The 17,631-nt window shown below is 51.1% G+C and overlaps 3 protein-coding genes across 8 annotated transcripts in view; 2 read left to right on the top strand and 1 right to left on the bottom strand.

Moving 5' to 3' along the window:
- Positions 1–90: 90 nt before the first annotated feature.
- On the top strand, positions 91–2,415 carry LOC115541963 (lysine-specific demethylase 9-like). Its single transcript, XM_030353952.1, has 3 exons — positions 91–267; positions 590–698; positions 1,859–2,415. Exons 1-3 carry the CDS (start codon positions 158–160, stop codon positions 2,276–2,278), a joined length of 639 nt encoding a protein of 212 aa, XP_030209812.1. The 5' UTR covers positions 91–157; the 3' UTR covers positions 2,279–2,415.
- Positions 2,416–9,351: 6,936 nt separating this feature from the next.
- On the bottom strand, positions 9,352–12,031 carry LOC115541964 (transmembrane protein 60). The gene is made up of 3 exons (XM_030353953.1): positions 11,844–12,031; positions 11,614–11,750; positions 9,352–11,287 (listed from the first exon to the last, which is right to left on the bottom strand). The coding sequence occupies exons 2-3, from the start codon at positions 11,695–11,697 to the stop codon at positions 10,970–10,972; spliced, it is 402 nt and encodes a 133-aa protein (XP_030209813.1). The 5' UTR covers positions 11,698–11,750; positions 11,844–12,031; the 3' UTR covers positions 9,352–10,969.
- A 625-nt stretch (positions 12,032–12,656) lies between these two features.
- Positions 12,657–17,631, top strand: part of LOC115541960 (putative homeodomain transcription factor 2) — a 45,694-nt gene continuing 40,719 nt past the window's right edge. For 2 of the 6 annotated variants that reach the window (XM_030353945.1, XM_030353946.1), the window contains exon 1: positions 12,658–12,811. The gene's annotated coding sequence lies outside the window, so the exon portion shown is untranslated. Of the gene's footprint in view, positions 12,812–17,631 lie in introns of all 6 variants that reach the window. The other 4 variants (XM_030353949.1, XM_030353947.1, XM_030353948.1 and 1 more) reach the window with 3 other exon arrangements.

Below are 17,631 nucleotides of genomic sequence, written 5' to 3'. Positions count from 1 at the left end.
CCCCCCCCCCCCCCCCCCCCCCCCCCCCCCCCCCCCCCCCCCCCCCCCCCCCCCCCCCCCCCCCCCCCCCCCCCCCCCCCCCCTCTCCTCCTGCAGCTCCACCAATGAGGTGAAGAACCTGCTGCAGTACCTCCCCCGGGCCAGCGAGCCGCGGGAGATGCTGTTCGAGGACCGGACGCGTGCCCACGCCGACCACATCGGCCAGGGCTTCGAGAGGCAGACCACGGCCGCCGTGGGGGTGCTGAAGGCCGTGGGGTTCGGAGAGGGGTGAGCCCATGGGGGTGACCTCTGACCTCTAGTCTGCTCTGTGACCTGTGACCTCTAGTCTGCTCTGTGACCTCTGACCTCCATGTGTGACCTGTGACCTCCTCCTCTCTCTCTCTCTCTCTCTCTCTCTCTCTCTCTCTCTCTCTCTCTCTCTCTCTCTCTCTCTCTCTCTCTCTCTCTCTCTCTCTCTCTCTCTCTCTCTCTCTGTCGCTCTTCTCTCTCTCTCTCTCTCTCTCTCTGTGTCTCTGTCTCTCTCTCTCTGTGTGTGTCTCTGTCTCTCTCTGTCTCTCTCTGTCTCTCTCTCTGTGTCTCTCGCCCTCAGCTCGGAGCCCCCCCGTGTCACCAAAGACGTCATTTGTTTCCATGCCGGTGATTTCCCTGACGTAGTGCAGAGACTACAGCTGGATCTCTACGAGCCTCCACTGTCTCAGGTGACACACACACACACACACACACACACACACACACACACACACACACACACACACACACACACACACACACACACACACACACACACACACACACACACACACACACCACTGCTGTTATCCATGCTACTTTAAAGTGCCAGCAGGATATTGCTGTCATGGTTTTAACATGATGCGTCCCACTTCACTGAATCTCCCTGTGGCACACTGCCACCTTGTGGCTGACTGTGGTACTGCAGAGTCAGACACAACCTACCATCTGCAGTGCTTTGATCGTCCTCCATTTGTTTACCTAGAATAGGGACTATTCATAGTCTTTCTATTGCTTTGATCATAAATCCTTACCTTTAAGTCAGCAGAATCAATCGTTGCCATTAATCTGCCTTCCCGTCATATTGTTGACGTCAGCCTAAAGGATACGGCTGGGGCTGTTTCCCCTCTGGGATTCATAAGGGCTGACTTGCCCTTCCTGGAGCCTGCTGTGGGCTGGGGGGGGGCACCCGTTGCTCAGACGTAGTTAGTCTGATACCAGCGCCCCCAGGGGGGGGGTGGTGGTACCAGACGGTGAAGAAGGTAGCGCCTCCAAATGGAACGAGATAGACGGATTGAAGCATTTAGATCAGGGATCTCAAACTCAACTTACCTGGGGGCCGCTGGAGGTAGAGTCTGGGTCAGGCTGGGCCACATCAAGTATTCCACAGAAAAAAGGAGCACAACTGACCCAATCTAAGTTAATGATCAGGCTGTAATTAGATCACGTTGTAGTCGCTGACAACAGGGTCGTTGGTGGAACGATTCATAGTCTTTGGTGGAAACCGGGACATTTTAGCGTCCTTTGGCTTTTGTCGGGACTCAGAACACGCAACTCAAAATTGGGACTGTCCCGGCAAAACCGGGACATCTGGTCACCCTGTCACAAGTGATAAAAAAGCGTGGCAAGCGACTCAGCAGAAATGTGCATTCGACAACGACGTGGGGGCCGCACTTACACTAAATTGTGGATGTCAAGTAGAGGGCCCTCAAAATATCATCCCGCGGGCCTCAATTGGCCCCCGGGCCGCGAGTTTGAGACCCCTGATTTAGATTGATGTTTTGTAGGCAACGAAAATGTTAAAAAAATGTTTTTAGGAGTAACCCTGAAGCCCGCCCCCTCCCCCCAGTGCGTGCAGTGGGTGGACGACGCTAAGCTGAACCAGCTGCGGCGGGAGGGCGTGCGCTACGCCCGCATCCGGCTGTGCCACGACGACGTCTACTTCATCCCCCGCAACGTGGTGCACCAGTTCAAGACGCTGTCGGCCGTCAGCAGCCTGGCCTGGCACGTCCGCCTGCAGCAGTATCACCGCGGCAACGGGGACGAGGGGGAGGGGGGGGAGGAGGAGGGGGAGGGGGGGGGCACCGGGGACCAGGAGGGGGAGGGGGGCAGGAGGGGTCCGCCGGTGGAAGGGGAGGAGGAGGGGGAGGGGGGGGAGGAGGTGTGTGCTCCTCCGCTGCACTCCTCTGGACGGGGGCGGCGGGAGCAGAGGGCGGGAGGCGGGGGAGGGGGAGGAGGGGGGGGGGGGGAGGGGGGGTTCTCCTTCTGATCCTCCTCCACCGACGGAGGCCGAGAGCTCCGCCTCCTCCCCTGGCGAGGACACGTCGGCCCTGATCCCCCCCCCTCCTCCCCCTGCTGCCCCCCCGCTCTCCTCACCTCCTCATCAGGACGCCAACCCTAAAGGGCCCCATCCACACCCCCACCGCCCCCCCCCCCCTCCAGGAGCAGGAGGAGGAAGGGAGCGAGGGCGGGACGCCCTCGCTCCCTTCCTCCTCCTCCTCCTGCTCCTCCTCTTCCTCTCCTCGCTCCTCCTCCAAAGCGTCGGCGCCTCCCCCCGCGGCCCCCCGCCACCCCCCCCCCCTCCACCTCCTTCCTCCCCTCCCCCCCCGCCGAGACCTCACACTCTTCCTCAGCGCAGCCTCCCCCTCCTCCTCTTCCTCCCGCCCCCCGCTCCGAACCGACCAATGGGGAGGCTGCTCTCCGCCGGGTGACAGCCGTCCCGCCGGCCGGGTCACGGACGCACGCCGCTCCGGCCACGCCCCCGCACTCCGCGGGCGACGCCCACAACCCACGGGTGGAGGGGAGGGCGGGGGGGGCGGCCTGGGGCGGCGACGCCAGGCCGTGGCCCCCCCGGCCCCCGAGGTCCCGGGACCCCCCCGCGCACGACACACACCGGAGGCACACACACCCCGCGCAGTACGCCGCGCAGCCCCGCCAGCCCCGCCCCTCCCTGGTGGCTCCGCCCCTGTTCTCCCCCCTGCAGAGGCACCCCCCCCCCTCCCGCTCCTACGCCGCCCAGGGCCACGCCCCCAACGCCACTCCCTTCTCCTTCCTGTCCCAGAAGGCGTACCCGCCCACCTACTACCCCCCCCCCCCCCCACCACCACCACCCCAACCCCCACCACCCGCTGGCCCCGCCCACCAGCCCCCACCCCCACCACCCGCTGGCCCCGCCCACCAGCCCCCACCCCCACCACCCGCTGGCCCCGCCCACCAGCCCCCACCCCCACCACCCGCTGGCCCCGCCCACCAGCCCCCACCCGCACCACCCGCTGGCCCCGCCCACCAGCCCCCACAACCCCCTCTTCCGGTCCGGCCTCCGCCTCCCCTCCTCGTACCCCTTAGCCCCGCCCCCGCACGGCGAGCCGTACTACGGCCCCCACTACCCCGCCCCCCCCTACCTCCCCCCCCCGGCCCAGCCCCCCTCCCCCTTCCCCTCCTCCTACCCCGCCTTCGGCACCATGCCCCCCCCGCGGCCGCGCCACTACCCCCTCCCCTCGCCCCCCCCCTCCTCCCCTCCTCCCCCGCTCCCCCCCCTCCCCCCCCCTCCCCTCTCGTACCCGCCCCCTCCCCCCCTGCCCCCCCCGGTGCAGCCCCCGCTGGGCGGCCCGGAGGACGTCTCCTGAGGCGTTGTGTTTCTTCATCACCTTCATCTTCTCTGACTCTTTGTACGACCGTCAGACCCCGTGTTTAGACAGCGTCGGCATGGCAACGCCTGAGAGACGTATCGCCAGCACTGTGGACAGACACTGGGCCGTACTGGGAGTGGACATCCCCACTGGGACCACTGGGAGAGAACGTCACCACTGGGACCACTGGGAGTGAACGTCACCACTGGGACCACTGGGAATGAACGTCACCACTGGGACCACTGGGAGTGGACATCACCACTGGGACCACTGGGAGTGAACGTCACCACTGGGACCACTGGGAGTGGACATCACCACTGGGACCACTGGGAGTGGACGTCACTCAGAGCGAGATGGAACCAGGACGACCGCTGGGTGGGGGGGGGGTTGGTCACCTTGGAGACGGGGGGGGGGGGGGGGGGGGGGGTCACCATGGAGACGGGGGGGTGCTGTCACTGCTGCGTTGTGTTCAGACTGTTGTTAAACTCAGGATAACTCCAGTATTTATTAGACCTTGTGTTTTCGTATTCTTTGGATACAGACTGATGGGTGACTGACCCTTCGAAGAGGTCCTTACAGAAGGACGTTTGGGTTATTGGTAGGAACAATATCACCCGTTTGCAGCTATAAATACATTGTTCATAGTGTTTGACATCCTGACAGAAGTTGTCCAGAAGTTATATTTTCCAGTAAGCTTAATACACGGGAGACTAATTCAAGAGAGTAGAGGCCTGATCAGTTTGACTCCAACTTATAAAGTGAAGAAGGAGCCCTGCTCTTCTGGGTTAGGGTTCTCTGCTCTTCTGGGTTAGGGTTAGGGTTCTCTGCTCTTCTGGGTTAGGGTTCTCTGCTCTTCTGGGTTAGGGTTAGGGTTCTCTGCTCTTCTGGGTTAGGGTTCTCTGCTCTTCTGGGTTAGGGTTAGGGTTCTCTGCTCTTCTGGGTTAGGGTTAGGGTTCTCTGCTCTTCTGGGTTAGGGTTCTCTGCTCTTCTGGGTTAGGGTTAGGGTTCTCTGCTCTTCTGGGTTAGGGTTCTCTGCTCTTCTGGGTTAGGGTTAGAGTTCTCTGCTCTTCTGGGTTAGGGTTAGGGTTCTCTGCTCTTCTGGGTTAGGGTTAGGGTTCTCTGCTCTTCTGGGTTCTCTTCACATCAGGAGGTCGGCAGAGGACCCGGATGGGACGGTCCAGCCCGGAGCTGTTTATAGGCCCCACAGGTCCTCAGGTTCCCATCACTCTACCGTCTCCGTCGCTACGACGACGTTCCTCTGTGTTCCCAGTGGACCTTCCTCTTTAGGGGAGCCGTGATACCAGGGGATCTTAAATGTTCTCTCGGGACCCAAAAAAGACTATTCCAGTGTTACCCAGGAAAACTGTGAGCACATTGGGAAGGCTGATCCTCTCCCGCTCCAAGATCTCCGAGGGTTAGGTGCTGGGATTGGTTCATGACCCACCTCCAATGGGTCGTGTGGGACCCCAGTGGGTCAACACAGTCTACGGTCTGGGCTGAACCCAGTGGGTCAGTCTAGGGTCTGGGCTGAACCCAGTGAGTCAACACAGTCTACGGTCTGGGCTGAACCCAGTGGGTCAGTCTACGGTCTGGGCCGACCCAGTGGGTCAGTCTGCGGTCTGGGCTGAACCCAGTGGGTCAGTATACGGTCTGGGCTGAACCCACTGGGTCAGTCTACGGTCTGGGCTGAACCCAGTGGGTCAGTCTACGGCCGTGGACTGTGTTGACCCACTGGGTTCAGCCCAGACCATTGACTGAACCACTGGGTTCAGCCCAGACCGTAGACTGACCCACTGGGTCGGCCCAGACCGTAGACCGACCCACTGGGTTCAGCCCAGACCGTAGACTGACCCACTGGGTTCAGCCCAGACCGTGGGTCAACACAGTCTACGGTCTGGGCTGAACCCAGTGGGTCAGTCTACGGTCTGGGCTGAACCCAGTGGGTCGGTCTACGGTCTGGGCTGAACCCAGTGGGTCAGTCTACGGTCTGGGCTGAACCCAGTGGGTCAGTCTAGGGTCTGGGCTGAACCCAGTGGGTCAACACAGTCTACGGTCTGGGCTGAACCCAGTGGGTCAGTCTAGGGTCTGGGCTGAACCCAGTGGGTCAACACAGTCTACGGTCTGGGCTGAACCCAGTGGGTCGGTCTACGGTCTGGGCTGAACCCAGTGGGTCAACACAGTCTACGGTCTGGGCTGAACCCAGTGGGTCAGTCTACGGTCTGGGCTGAACCCAGTGGGTCAGTCTAGGGTCTGGGCTGAACCCAGTGGGTCAACACAGTCTACGGTCTGGGCTGAACCCAGTGGGTCAGTCTACGGTCTGGGCTGAACCCAGTGGGTCAACACAGTCTACGATCTGGGCTGAACCCAGTGGGTCGGTCTACGGTCTGGGCTGAACCCAGTGGGTCAGTATACGGTCTGGGCTGAACCCAGTGGGTCAACACAGTCTACGATCTGGGCTGAACCCAGTGGGTCAGTCTACGGTCTGGGCTGAACCCAGTGGGTCAGTCTACGGTCTGGGCTGAACCCAGTGGGTCAACACAGTCTACGATCTGGGCTGAACCCAGTGGGTCAGTATACGGTCTGGGCTGAACCCAGTGGGTCAGTCTACGGTCTGGGCTGAACCCAGTGGGTCAACACAGTTTACGGTCTGGGCTGAACCCAGTGGGTCAGTATACGGTCTGGGCTGAACCCAGTGGGTCAGTCTACGGTCTGGGCTGAACCCAGTGGGTCAACACAGTTTACGGTCTGGGCTGAACCCAGTGGGTCAACACAGTCTACGATCTGGGCTGAACCCAGTGGGTCAGTATACGGTCTGGGCTGAACCCAGTGGGTCAGTCTACGGTCTGGGCTGAACCCAGTGGGTCAGTCTACGGTCTGGGCTGAACCCAGTGGGTCAACACAGTTTACGGTCTGGGCTGAACCCAGTGGGTCAGTCTACGGTCTGGGCTGAACCCAGTGGGTCAACACAGTCTACGGTCTGGGCTGAACCCAGTGGGTCAACACAGTCTACGGTCTGGGCTGAACCCAGTGGGTCAGTCTACGGTCTGGGCTGAACCCAGTGGGTCAGTCTACGGTCTGGGCTGAACCCAGTGGGTCAGTCTACGGTCTGGGCTGAACCCAGTGGGTCAGTCTACGGTCTGGGCTGAACCCAGTGGGTCAACACATCTCTCTTGCAGCGAGTTCTTCCATCTCTAGGATGTCAGGTGTACTCCTCTGTGTATCAACGGTGTTTTAGTCACTGGACTCTAATAGTTTGGTCTTTGATGCGTTCGCCCTACCTTATTTAATCCCTCCAAAGTGGCTGACAGTTTGACTGTCATGAATACTACTTCCCAATAATGTATTTTGAGCAATAATCAAGACAATGTAATATTTAAATTATTGCCTTGACAATATTGACATGCTGACCACATGAATTAAACTTTTATTTGCACTTACTTTGACAATGGAGGACTGTAACCTTTTCATCAGATAACTTTTTCTAGCCAGACTTGCGTCTACTAATGTAATTCCTTTTTTTCAACGGTTTGACAACATTTCTGATGTTGTATCAAAAGTGATTAGAGTAATAACTACCTTACTAACTAGATTGCTAAAGTGATAAGCGAAAATATCTTTCATGTAAAGTGACTGCACCTCTCTCTTCATTTTTAGGGGCAGTTCCAAGTTCTTCCGATGCCAGTTCTCGTTAATTTGGGGACTTCAGCATCTTAAACAGTGACATGCCTTTTTAACGCCAGTGGCTTTTAAAATGCTCCCTTGAAAGCAAATTTATCACGATAGTGTTCTGCAGTGGCTATAAGACAGGTCCAATTGAAATTCAAGATTTATATTTCTTCTGGGTGTAAAAGCTTTTGGACTTTTTAAATATCAAATCGAAAGGTTTATACATTTGTGGAATTCTCATTGCACTGTGAATGAAAACCCACTAACCCTACCCACTAACTCTTAGAGAGGTTCATGTTATTACTATAACAATAACCTAACTTAACCTTAACTTAAAACATTGATCATTGGGTACCCTTATCCTTCTATAAATGGATGTCAACTGTGGTCATTGAGGTGTACTTGTGTACATCAGCATTGTATCAACTTTAGGTGGTACATGTTGGAATAAATAATACCTATCGTATGTAGCTCAGCAGCGTTCCCTGGTGCCTGCGGACTGCGGCGGTGGGCGGAGATGGCACCGAGCCACGGAGCCGTCTCTCCTTTAATGGCATCGCTCCCCGGTCGGGACACAGCCTAAGTTATTCCTTCTTCACGAGGAATGTTTTATCCGGAGCGCTCCTATAAACTGCCGTCTTGTTAGGTTCTGTTGAGTTGCGCATTACAATACGGTGGTCCTGTTGAGGCATCTGAGAACAGCAGTACTGGGGCGGAAATGTATTCCTCCATCCAGATAATTGACCCTTAACAGAAGAGCTGGGATTTTTATTTTTTATTTTTAATAATGTGCTCGGCTTGAGAAACGAAGGGGTCTAGGGTTTTGATTGCCTTATCCACCTAAAACAACATGTTCTCCTTACTCTATTGGATTCTGGGGAGCGTTAAATAATGAATCCAGCAGCTGAGACTGCTGCATGCAGAACGTCTCCCTGACGGCCCTGCTGGGATCTGATGTTACAGAGAGCTCACCAGCTCTCCTGCATTTGTACAGATGATTCGTTTAAAAAAAACGAGAAATCTTTATCTTCAGGGGCTTGCATTGTTTTTCAGAGTTTATTTATATAAACCTTTTTGGTTTGCATTTTCTTTTCTATTTTTTGTTCCTGTGGTTTGTAACTGTCAGCACTGTAGTGTACATAATATTTTTTGTAAACAGGAAAAACTTAGTAATGTGATTTATACTTTAAATATATGAGCCTAGTTAATAAAAGGTTCCAATATGGCTGCGTGTGTGTGCGTGTGTGTGTGTGTGGGGGGGGGGGGGTATTGTATAAGACTCTTAACCTCAATGTCTTCCTGCCTCATGTTGTGGTATAACTTACTGATAATACAACCCAGTGGACTGTAGCAAACGTTGCTCCTCTATCCGTCACACATCTAGGTGGACACGCCCACCTGTGAGGTCAGAAGCTGCACATTTTCAAAACGGCTTGCAATGGCAAATCACACTCACATCTGGTGGTATAATATGTAGCCTTTAATATCCCAAATTCCTAATTAGCGTTTATTAGTTTTAAGCATGCAGGTGCCTTCTATTGTCCCAATAGAATCAGCATTGAGATGAGCTCCCTGTGCGAGAGAGAGAAGTCATGTCGATTGTTCCAGCTCGAGAACTAATCATTTTACTGTGCAAGAGTCAACGCCCACTCAATATTTATCTCCGCGGCCGTAATGGGGTTAGGGTAGGGGATCTGGGTTTCCTATTTGCAGTCACCCACTTTGCTCTCTGCAACAGACTCAGTGAGCAAAGAATATGTTTCACTATAGTCAAGAACCCCCCCATAGGGCCCTTATTATAATTAGAGCCTGCCGTTTGAGACTCGATAGAAACATGTGCTGTGGAGAGAGCGAGACACTTCCGGCGCTGCACCCGCAAGTCACAGGAAGTGATGTCCCGGAGGAGTCGAGAGGCCGAGCGGACACTCGTTCACACCCAACCACGCCTCTCTCTACGCCCTCGCGGCTTTACAACACCTGACAGAACACAGAACCTTCTATTCACCACCCTCACCCCTTGTGAGTTCAGACATAAGAAGAGACATCCTTAAAACGGAAATATTAGATTCCACCATATTTTATTATAGCCCTCGTTTTTGGTCCTCCGATTTCAATAATCGTCATCAATAGTGTTGATGTGTTTTTTTAATAGATACTTAGTCACTGAATTGTTTATGTTTGATTGTTGTTTATATTACATGTGTATTTATGAGCTTATAGTACTACCCTTGGGCACTGGTTTAATAAGCTGCCTAAAGAGATAACGTTATGTACACTGGAAAATTTATTCAATCATATTCTGACCAATGCCCAATATTTTATGTCAATGTTATTTTCCTTCTTGAAATTAAAATTATTGAGCAAGATAGGCCAAAACAATGTTACAGGGGGAAAGAAAGTATGGATTTCACAAAAATTGACAAGTTTCCATAACCTCCCCTCGGGAATAGATAATACATGCTGTTTAAATCAAGGCCCTAAGGTTTAAAGAGACAACTCCTTAATGAACACTGAATGAATACACGCAACCCCCACAGGAAAAGGTATTGGTATTCTGTGTATCACTTATTTCAGTAAGTCCATTGAACATAGTCATTCCCCACGTTAGACAGCGTCAACTCTCCTTACAGGCTCACCTCTATGTACAGGTACATTTTCTCTTACGTTGGACATTAGTGCAAAGACGCAATAAACAGCTTATATATTCACAGCAGCTCAGAGTTCAACATTTACATAGCACAAGGTCAACAGCACCTTGCTTGTAGTTCAAAGAGTATGGAATGATTGGGCTGGTTATTGGCCTACTTCAAGATGGAGGATTATCTTAATGGTACAAGTACAAAAACAGTTCAGTTAGACCTAAGATTATTTTAGTATGTATCAAAAACATACTACATCTATCATCGAACAGCTAAAAGTATAAAAAGGCTTTTAAGTTGTTTCATCGTATAGACAATAGGCCCCTGGTGTCACGTTCCACATCACATGCAAGGTTCCACTAAGTGCGGACCTCGTGTTCTCCATGGGACAGGTCAGATGAACCGGGGAGTTAACTCGTCCAGTGTTCGTTCAAACAGTAGAAGATAACATTAACGTGGAGTCTCCTTCTGCAGCATTGAGCCACGCTTCAGGTATCTTTTCTTAACAGATAAGCTTCTCTGGTCTTCTTTTCATTCCGCAAGACGCTTTTAACAACTTGATGGCCAAAAGTTTTGTGCAGCTGTTGCGCAAAAGCATCTCCGATGGGTCACCACCGAGGTTAGGAAGATGACCATGCACACTTCCATGTGTCCTCCCGGACATCAGTCCAGTCCAGCCCTCCCATCTCCCCTGTTTCTTCATTACAGGGAAACGAGACTTTCCAGATGTGTAGTCCGTATTATGCATCTGCCTCCTACACGGTTCAGCGTCTCAGATATTCAGAATCATGCATCATTAGTTTGTGTGAACCATGACTGAGATCAGCCCTGCCTCCCAGAGGGGAATGCAGATGTGTAGTCCTCCAATAGTGGCGCGCACATCTGGATCCTGCAACATCAGTCGATTGTCTAAAATGATCCGAAGATAACATTAATCTATGCGATCATGATGGTGCCTTTTTCCTCCGGGGAGTCCCGTAGTGCCTGGTCGCCCTCCCAGCTCCCCCCTCCCCCGCGGTCCCCCCCTCAGGCCTCCCTCCTCTCGGGGAAGATGTTGAGCCCCAGCTCCACCAGAGCCCCCAGTAGCACGGTCCACAGCGGGATGCAGACCAGGGTCAGCTTGATGTCGGCCAGCCGCTCCAGCTTGGCGCAGAGGCTCAGGCAGAAGCCCAGCTTGAGCAGCATGGCCGTGAGGTACCAGGCCCGCAGCCGCAGGGCCGGGGAGCCGTTGCGCGGGTCGTAGCCGGGCTTGCAGCGGCCCGCCATCTTGACGGCCAGCATGATGATGAGGATGCCGTCGAAGACCCACACGGGGAGGAAGATGAGGAACCAGTTCCACTGCACCTGAGGGAAGAAGAACGGTTATTAGGTATAGTATGGCAACTCAAACACTGGGACTACAATATGGGTTATTTTATTTTTTATTATTTTATTAGATTTCAATAAGATCAGGAAAACATATAGGCTACATATAAACTGTCCATTCTTTATCGAACGACAGAGGCCAATGTATAAAGATGTCTTTTTTTATTGTTGCATTACATTGAAACTAGGATTCCATATCGCAATGACATTAGCAGATCATTCCTCTTATCATTGCCAATGTTAAGGAAGCCGCTGTTGTCTTTCGGTCACACGATGCATGCATGAGATCGATAAAGAGCGCTTGCCTTCCCGTCGAGCTTCACCACCAGCATGATGAGGAAGACCAGGGTGAAGACCCACGTGAGCAGGACCCTCTGGGCTAACGACATGGTTCTGGTCTGCGGGTAGATCCCGGGGATACCGGAGAGAGAAACAAACCTACCTGGAGCGAAGGAGAAGATGACAGATACCCATGAACGTCCTCCTAGCTAGAGCTAGCCACTGCGATCCAGTTTCTGACCCCACTCCAACGTACCTCCTTGTCAGAGCCCGCCAATACCTTCTGTTAATAATTCGTTCTGATTGTTCAACTTGACTTTAAGACCTAAGGAGTAAGGAAATACATTAATGCAAGGGAACAGTCAACATTATTTACTAGCAGTGGACCTCACTGGTGTAACGGTCATGCGCAGAAGTGAGCGGATGGGTCACATGACGCGTTTCTTTGTAGTTGAGTCTTAATTAGCATAAAATAATCAATATGAATATTGGTGTCTTGGTACGTATGGCTTCAGTAAGACCGGCTATCGTTACAGGATACATTTGAAGCCCACCGTGTGAATATGTATGGCCATACTTCTGCATGCATCATTCTATCTACATTTTAGATTGTTCTCATGCATCCCCAAAGGCTGTTGAAGAATAATGTTTACCATCCTTTTTCTAACTCATTCTTGTTCAAGGTTTTTGCAAGAACAAATTGATAAATTGAACAATCCGCGTTTACCGTAACGTCTGTTTTCCAGCGCACAACAGTGCGTCCACTAGAGGTCAGAGAAGTCTTTCAAACTGACGTTTTCCGCTGCATTCGTGAACATTAATCGCTGGTACCAGTAACACCGTTAACGTTACTATTTCACCCTTACCTGCACCACGCTTAGTCAACGTCAAACACACAACAATGACCAACTACTCTTGAAAATCGGCAGCGACGGGCTCGCTTTTACTAAATCCTCGCTGCGCGTCCACAGCCGTCTGCTCGGTAATCCCCTGAGATCCTCGCTGCGCGGCTACAGCCGACTCCTCGGTAATCCCCCGAGATCCTCGCTGCGCGTCTACCGCCGACTCCTCGGTAATCCTCTGAGTGTACCCAGAGAGGGAAGGAGCAGTGCGGCTCTCCTTCAGCCCGACAGAATGCATCCTCCTCCGGCAGCGGTACGCGGCGCACTACACTGACCGTACATCGGAGTCACCGAGCCGGTTCGGAGAGGTTCAGTCAGCGAGGTAAGCCGAGCGACCTGCCGGACCGGGTCTTCATACTAACCTAACCGACCACTAGCGCATTATTAATATTTGAAGGGGTTAGCGTTTCTCCTTCGGGGTCTTTGTGCTGCCTGGTAGCAGCGCTAGCCTAGCCTCGGCTAACCGCTGGGTACAGTCCTCGGTCGTCTCTGCATTAACGTTACTCTCCGACTCGGGCACACGTCTCTAACGTTGATGTTGTGCTTGAACGGGCTAGATGCACCGATATACACTCGTATATTCAAATGTATTCTCTAAGATGGTTGTTTGAAAAATTGCAGGTCGTTGTAGTTGGGTTCCTTTGTACATCCTATGTGGTGTTTATTGTCGAGTAAGCAATGTGTGAGTATAACGGGAGGTCTGTTGGGGCTGGAGAAGGGACAGTTATCCCATCAGGTCTGGGGAGATGGGGTGTTTGGGGGAGACGGGGTGTTTTGGTTATCCGCAACACTTGGTTGCCAACCAACATATTTTTGCTGCATATATGTGCGACTCAAGAAAAGCGCATTGTCATTATTTGCACCCCCCCCCCCCCCTTCCCCTCAAAATAATTTCATCTGTTTATTGAACATGTTCTTGACAATTTAATGCAACACTATGCTCTAACAACGGTGCAGTTGTGCAGGATCTACTTGCTGTGCAATGTTAACTTATATTTGTAATGGCATACTCGTACACAGAAGCGGTTTACATTACATTCATTTTTTGGTCAAATGCAAAGTGGGCTGGACAGGCATTAAAATATAGTCACCAGTTTTTGTTTTGTTTTTGCATCCGAATCGAATCAGCATACTCAACTTCCTAGATACAAACGTAATAGCATTTCACAAGATTACATATATTTTCCACGTGTTTTTTATTGAACACAAATGCACCTTTTAGAAAATCCCTTGAATATCACTTGTTTAAAGTTTACAAAGTAAAAAGTCCTATTTGAATAAACCGACCTTGTCTGTTAAAGCTTGGAACTGCTATGCTTTTACTTTGAAAAGTGGCACCTACAAGTCTGGCATTGTGTCACGTTCCGCAGTAACCCAGACAAGAAATCGGGTCTGTGGGTTTAACCATCTTAAAATAACATCTTTATATCATTATAGAAGACGGTGGCCTCGAGCCCTGTATTTTGGTGAATTTGGTTTTGTCTAGGAAATGTATTTTTTTTGATTGTTTATCGTCATTGAGTGATCTCATGAAAGTATGAAAAGTAAAACATTTTACATTTAATAATTTTTTAGGTGCTTTTAGCCAAAGCAGTTTGCAGTGAAGTCCGATATATCGGTAGCACAGGTGCTTTTTACTACCCTATCATCCCTACCCTTTCATCTCCATACCCATTTTTTTGTCTTAATTAAATCTTATAAGAAAACTAACTTGCCCTTAAACAGGGGGTTGAAAATGGCAGGGAAAAATACAAATGGTGTTCACTGTTTACCATTGGTAACACTATTGCGATACAAACCTTCATTGTGTTAAAAAGGGCTCATCTATTTAGCCTCATCTGCCGGCTCTATCGGTGCAGAATAGTATAACAGGCTCACAGCAACCGACGTGACCAATTTGAGATCTGGTAGTTCTACTGGTTTGCATACACTGCTCGTCTGTGCCAATGACGGGAGTCTCTGTGCATCTCAACCGGGCACGATTCCACTGTCCCTAGGGTCTCCCGTCCAGACTGCTGACTAGACAGACCTCACTGACTAGAGTGTCTTATCCAGACTGCTGACTAAACAGACCTCACTGTTTCCTAGAGCGGCGTCTCATTTGATGGCCCGGTTGTTTCCCCTTTGAGTCAGTCACTCGCTGCGTCTGTCTGTCCTTCTGTCACTTGCTATTTTGTAGGCTGTGTGTCTCTCTGACAGACATGGGGCTGACGGTGTGAGTTGTGTTGAAGAGCTTATGGGGATGACTTCAGCGACTGCGAGGGATTTGATTGATGATGACGACTGATTCATAGACACTGGGATCATTTGTGTGCGGCCGCCGAGTTGTGTGTGCAGACGCTTTCTCCTAGAAAAAGCGTAATCAAAACCAAGGACTAGAGCAGCAGGAGCTCCGCGCAACTTTCCCAAACAAAACATGTCTCGACTCTTTTGCCCACTGTTTTGTTTTCCAAATGTCAAGCTTTGCCCCTAATTTGTGTGCGTGCGTGTGCGCGCGCGTGCGTGCGTGTGTGTGGTACAGTAAAAATAGGAGGGTTAAGATGCAGAATAGTGGCAGTGAGTTGACCTGGGACAACCAGGTGGGCCTCCTCTTGGAGGAATCTATATGGAGGAACTTCTCCCATCCTAACACAACACCTGTTATTATTCTGATCCTCGTGGAGCACATTGCGGTCGTTCTACAACTAGCCGACAGCCAACCAGTGTTGACGTTTAACGGGAGGAGATTTACTGTCACGTCATTAGCACAAAAGGTTTCAACAACATTTGCAGAAATAATAACGCAAATGGAAAATGAGTTTCTGAGAACGATTACAGTTGCTTTGTGTAAATATGCGTACTGTCACCTCAGGCGCTTCAACTCGTGTAATTTTACCGTCAGGGGTATTACATTTCTTTTTGTTTGTCTTTGGTAAACTGCAGAAGAGTTTGTAGCAAGTCAACTATTTTCTCAATATTTATCAATTTTTGCCAGTTGGCCTGTGAGCGACTTATAAGCTCTCTGTGTACGGTGCAGTGATTTGTTGCTATGGATGCAGTTTGACGTGCATGACTTCAAAGACCACATGGTTGCTGGATGTGATGGTCATAAGGAACCTGGCCACAGAGCGATGGCGTCATGGTGGAGGGTGGAGCTTCAGCGGTGGACGGTGTCGGGACACACACACACACACACACACACACACACACACACACACACACACACACACACACACACACACACACACACACACACACACACACACACACACACACACACACACACACACACACAGACACACACAAAGACACACACACACACAGAGACACACACACACACACACAGCTCTGCCTCGCTCTTCCCTCATTAAATATGCAGCGGTTCTGGAGATAAGACGGAGAACACAGCTCTAGGGTTACGCATCACGCGTTGGCCGCACACCGGAACCCTGCCTGCTTTCTTCAGGCTCTGCCTTATTTATAAATTACGCATATTTCCTCTCGTCGGTTCGTATCGTTGCATAGAATGAGTCCCTGTGTTTTTCATGTTTGTAGTTCTTCTGTTTGTTTTGAATTTTGTATTTGATCTTCGTAGAATTGCCTGATACCTTGGTGAAACTGGCAGTATTTCACAGTGAACAGGTAATTTTCACAATTGTATCACAAAAAAAGTCTACATTTAATTGTGGAGTAAAGGCTTGCAAAATCCATTTTATCAAACTCACACACACAAACACAGAGCTGGCATTCTGATGCTATGTTCTTCGTGCATTCAGTTTCTGGTCTGCAGATAAGATGGGGAATTCAGAAACCGATATCAGTAAACCTTAAAGCGGACGCTGCAGTGAAGCTCAGTGCGGTCGGGCTCACGAAAATAGACCGACAAGTGAAAAAAAAAAATCTTTATTAATTCCTTTGATGTACACAAGAACTTCAGTTGGAAAGTGTCTACGAGCCCCAAGCATCCCTGAGCAACCCGTTCAGCCAGGTAGCTTCTCACCGTCATAGCTATGGAAGTATTGTTTGGATCTGCAAGACGCAGAAAGGCATGCATATATACATGATGCACATCCACAAATAATATGTAGGCACAAACATAAATTGAAACTGCAGCTTCCATACGGAAACGCTTTTCCAGTAGTGGTTCCCAGTAGTGGTTCCTTCCCAGTGGTGCTTCCCAGTAGTGGTTCCCCAGTAGTGGTTCCTTCCCAGTAGTGGTTCCCCAGTAGTGGTTCCTTCTAGGGATGGGCGTGAGGAATCGATTACTCGAGTACTCCTCGTTACAAATGAACTCGGTTGGTGGACAGGCAAACAAGAGTTTGCATATACACACAAAGTTTTCTGCAAATGTAGCAAATGTATACATTTTCTGTTGGCGCCACTAACGCATGACGTGGGCACAAAGTAAACTAGAACTGCAAGCAGTTATGCAGGGGTCCAAGAAGTGTGCATTTCGCCGGCACAACGCGACAAGAAATGTGCATTTCGCCGGCACAACGCGAAGCATGTGTTCAAAACGCTACCCTGAACCTGTGGATACAAAGGATTTGACTGTGGTAGGAGTAGCGAGAAGTCAGTGACGCGTTCTCGCGGCGAAATTTTGTAGAAGATATACAATTTCCTCGTTTATTGCGCCCCCTAATGGCGAAATCTTCCGAATTTTTTATCGAATGACATTAAGGCTAGCCCCGACATGTGTGTAAAATGTGGACTCGATCCGATGTCTAATTCTTTTTTTTTTTTGATTTTTGATTTTCCACGTCAAATTTAGCTTATAAACCAATATTCAAAACGCTACCGTTTCGTCGTCGAAAGTCGGATCAAAAAACTGTCTGAGGGTTTCTTTGCGTGTGCGTCTGAAGATGCCGTGTGCAAAGTTTGGTGTTGATTGGTCGAGAAATGTGGGAGGAGTAGCGAAAAAACAGTTTTGCGGTTTTCGCGATTTTGCGAAAAAAAATTCTAGACGCAAATGGGCGTGGCCTATGCCAAAAGATGCAGCAGACTCCAGTGAATCTGTGTGTACAAGGTTTTGAATGTGGGAGGTTCGGTGTGGGAGTTATAGCCCCAAACGCGTATTCTTTGGTATAGCGCCACCTAGTGACCGGCGTGTCTGGATTTTGTCGTCTGCATAGTCCGAAGAGATCTGGATCTAGTCATGCAATT

The sequence above is a fragment of the Gadus morhua genome, chromosome 4 (genome assembly GCF_902167405.1).
Source record: "Gadus morhua chromosome 4, gadMor3.0, whole genome shotgun sequence".
NCBI classification, from domain to species: domain Eukaryota; kingdom Metazoa; phylum Chordata; class Actinopteri; order Gadiformes; family Gadidae; genus Gadus; species Gadus morhua.
The sequence above is the reverse complement of the archived record's forward strand: the minus strand, read 5'-3'. Positions and strand labels throughout refer to the sequence as shown.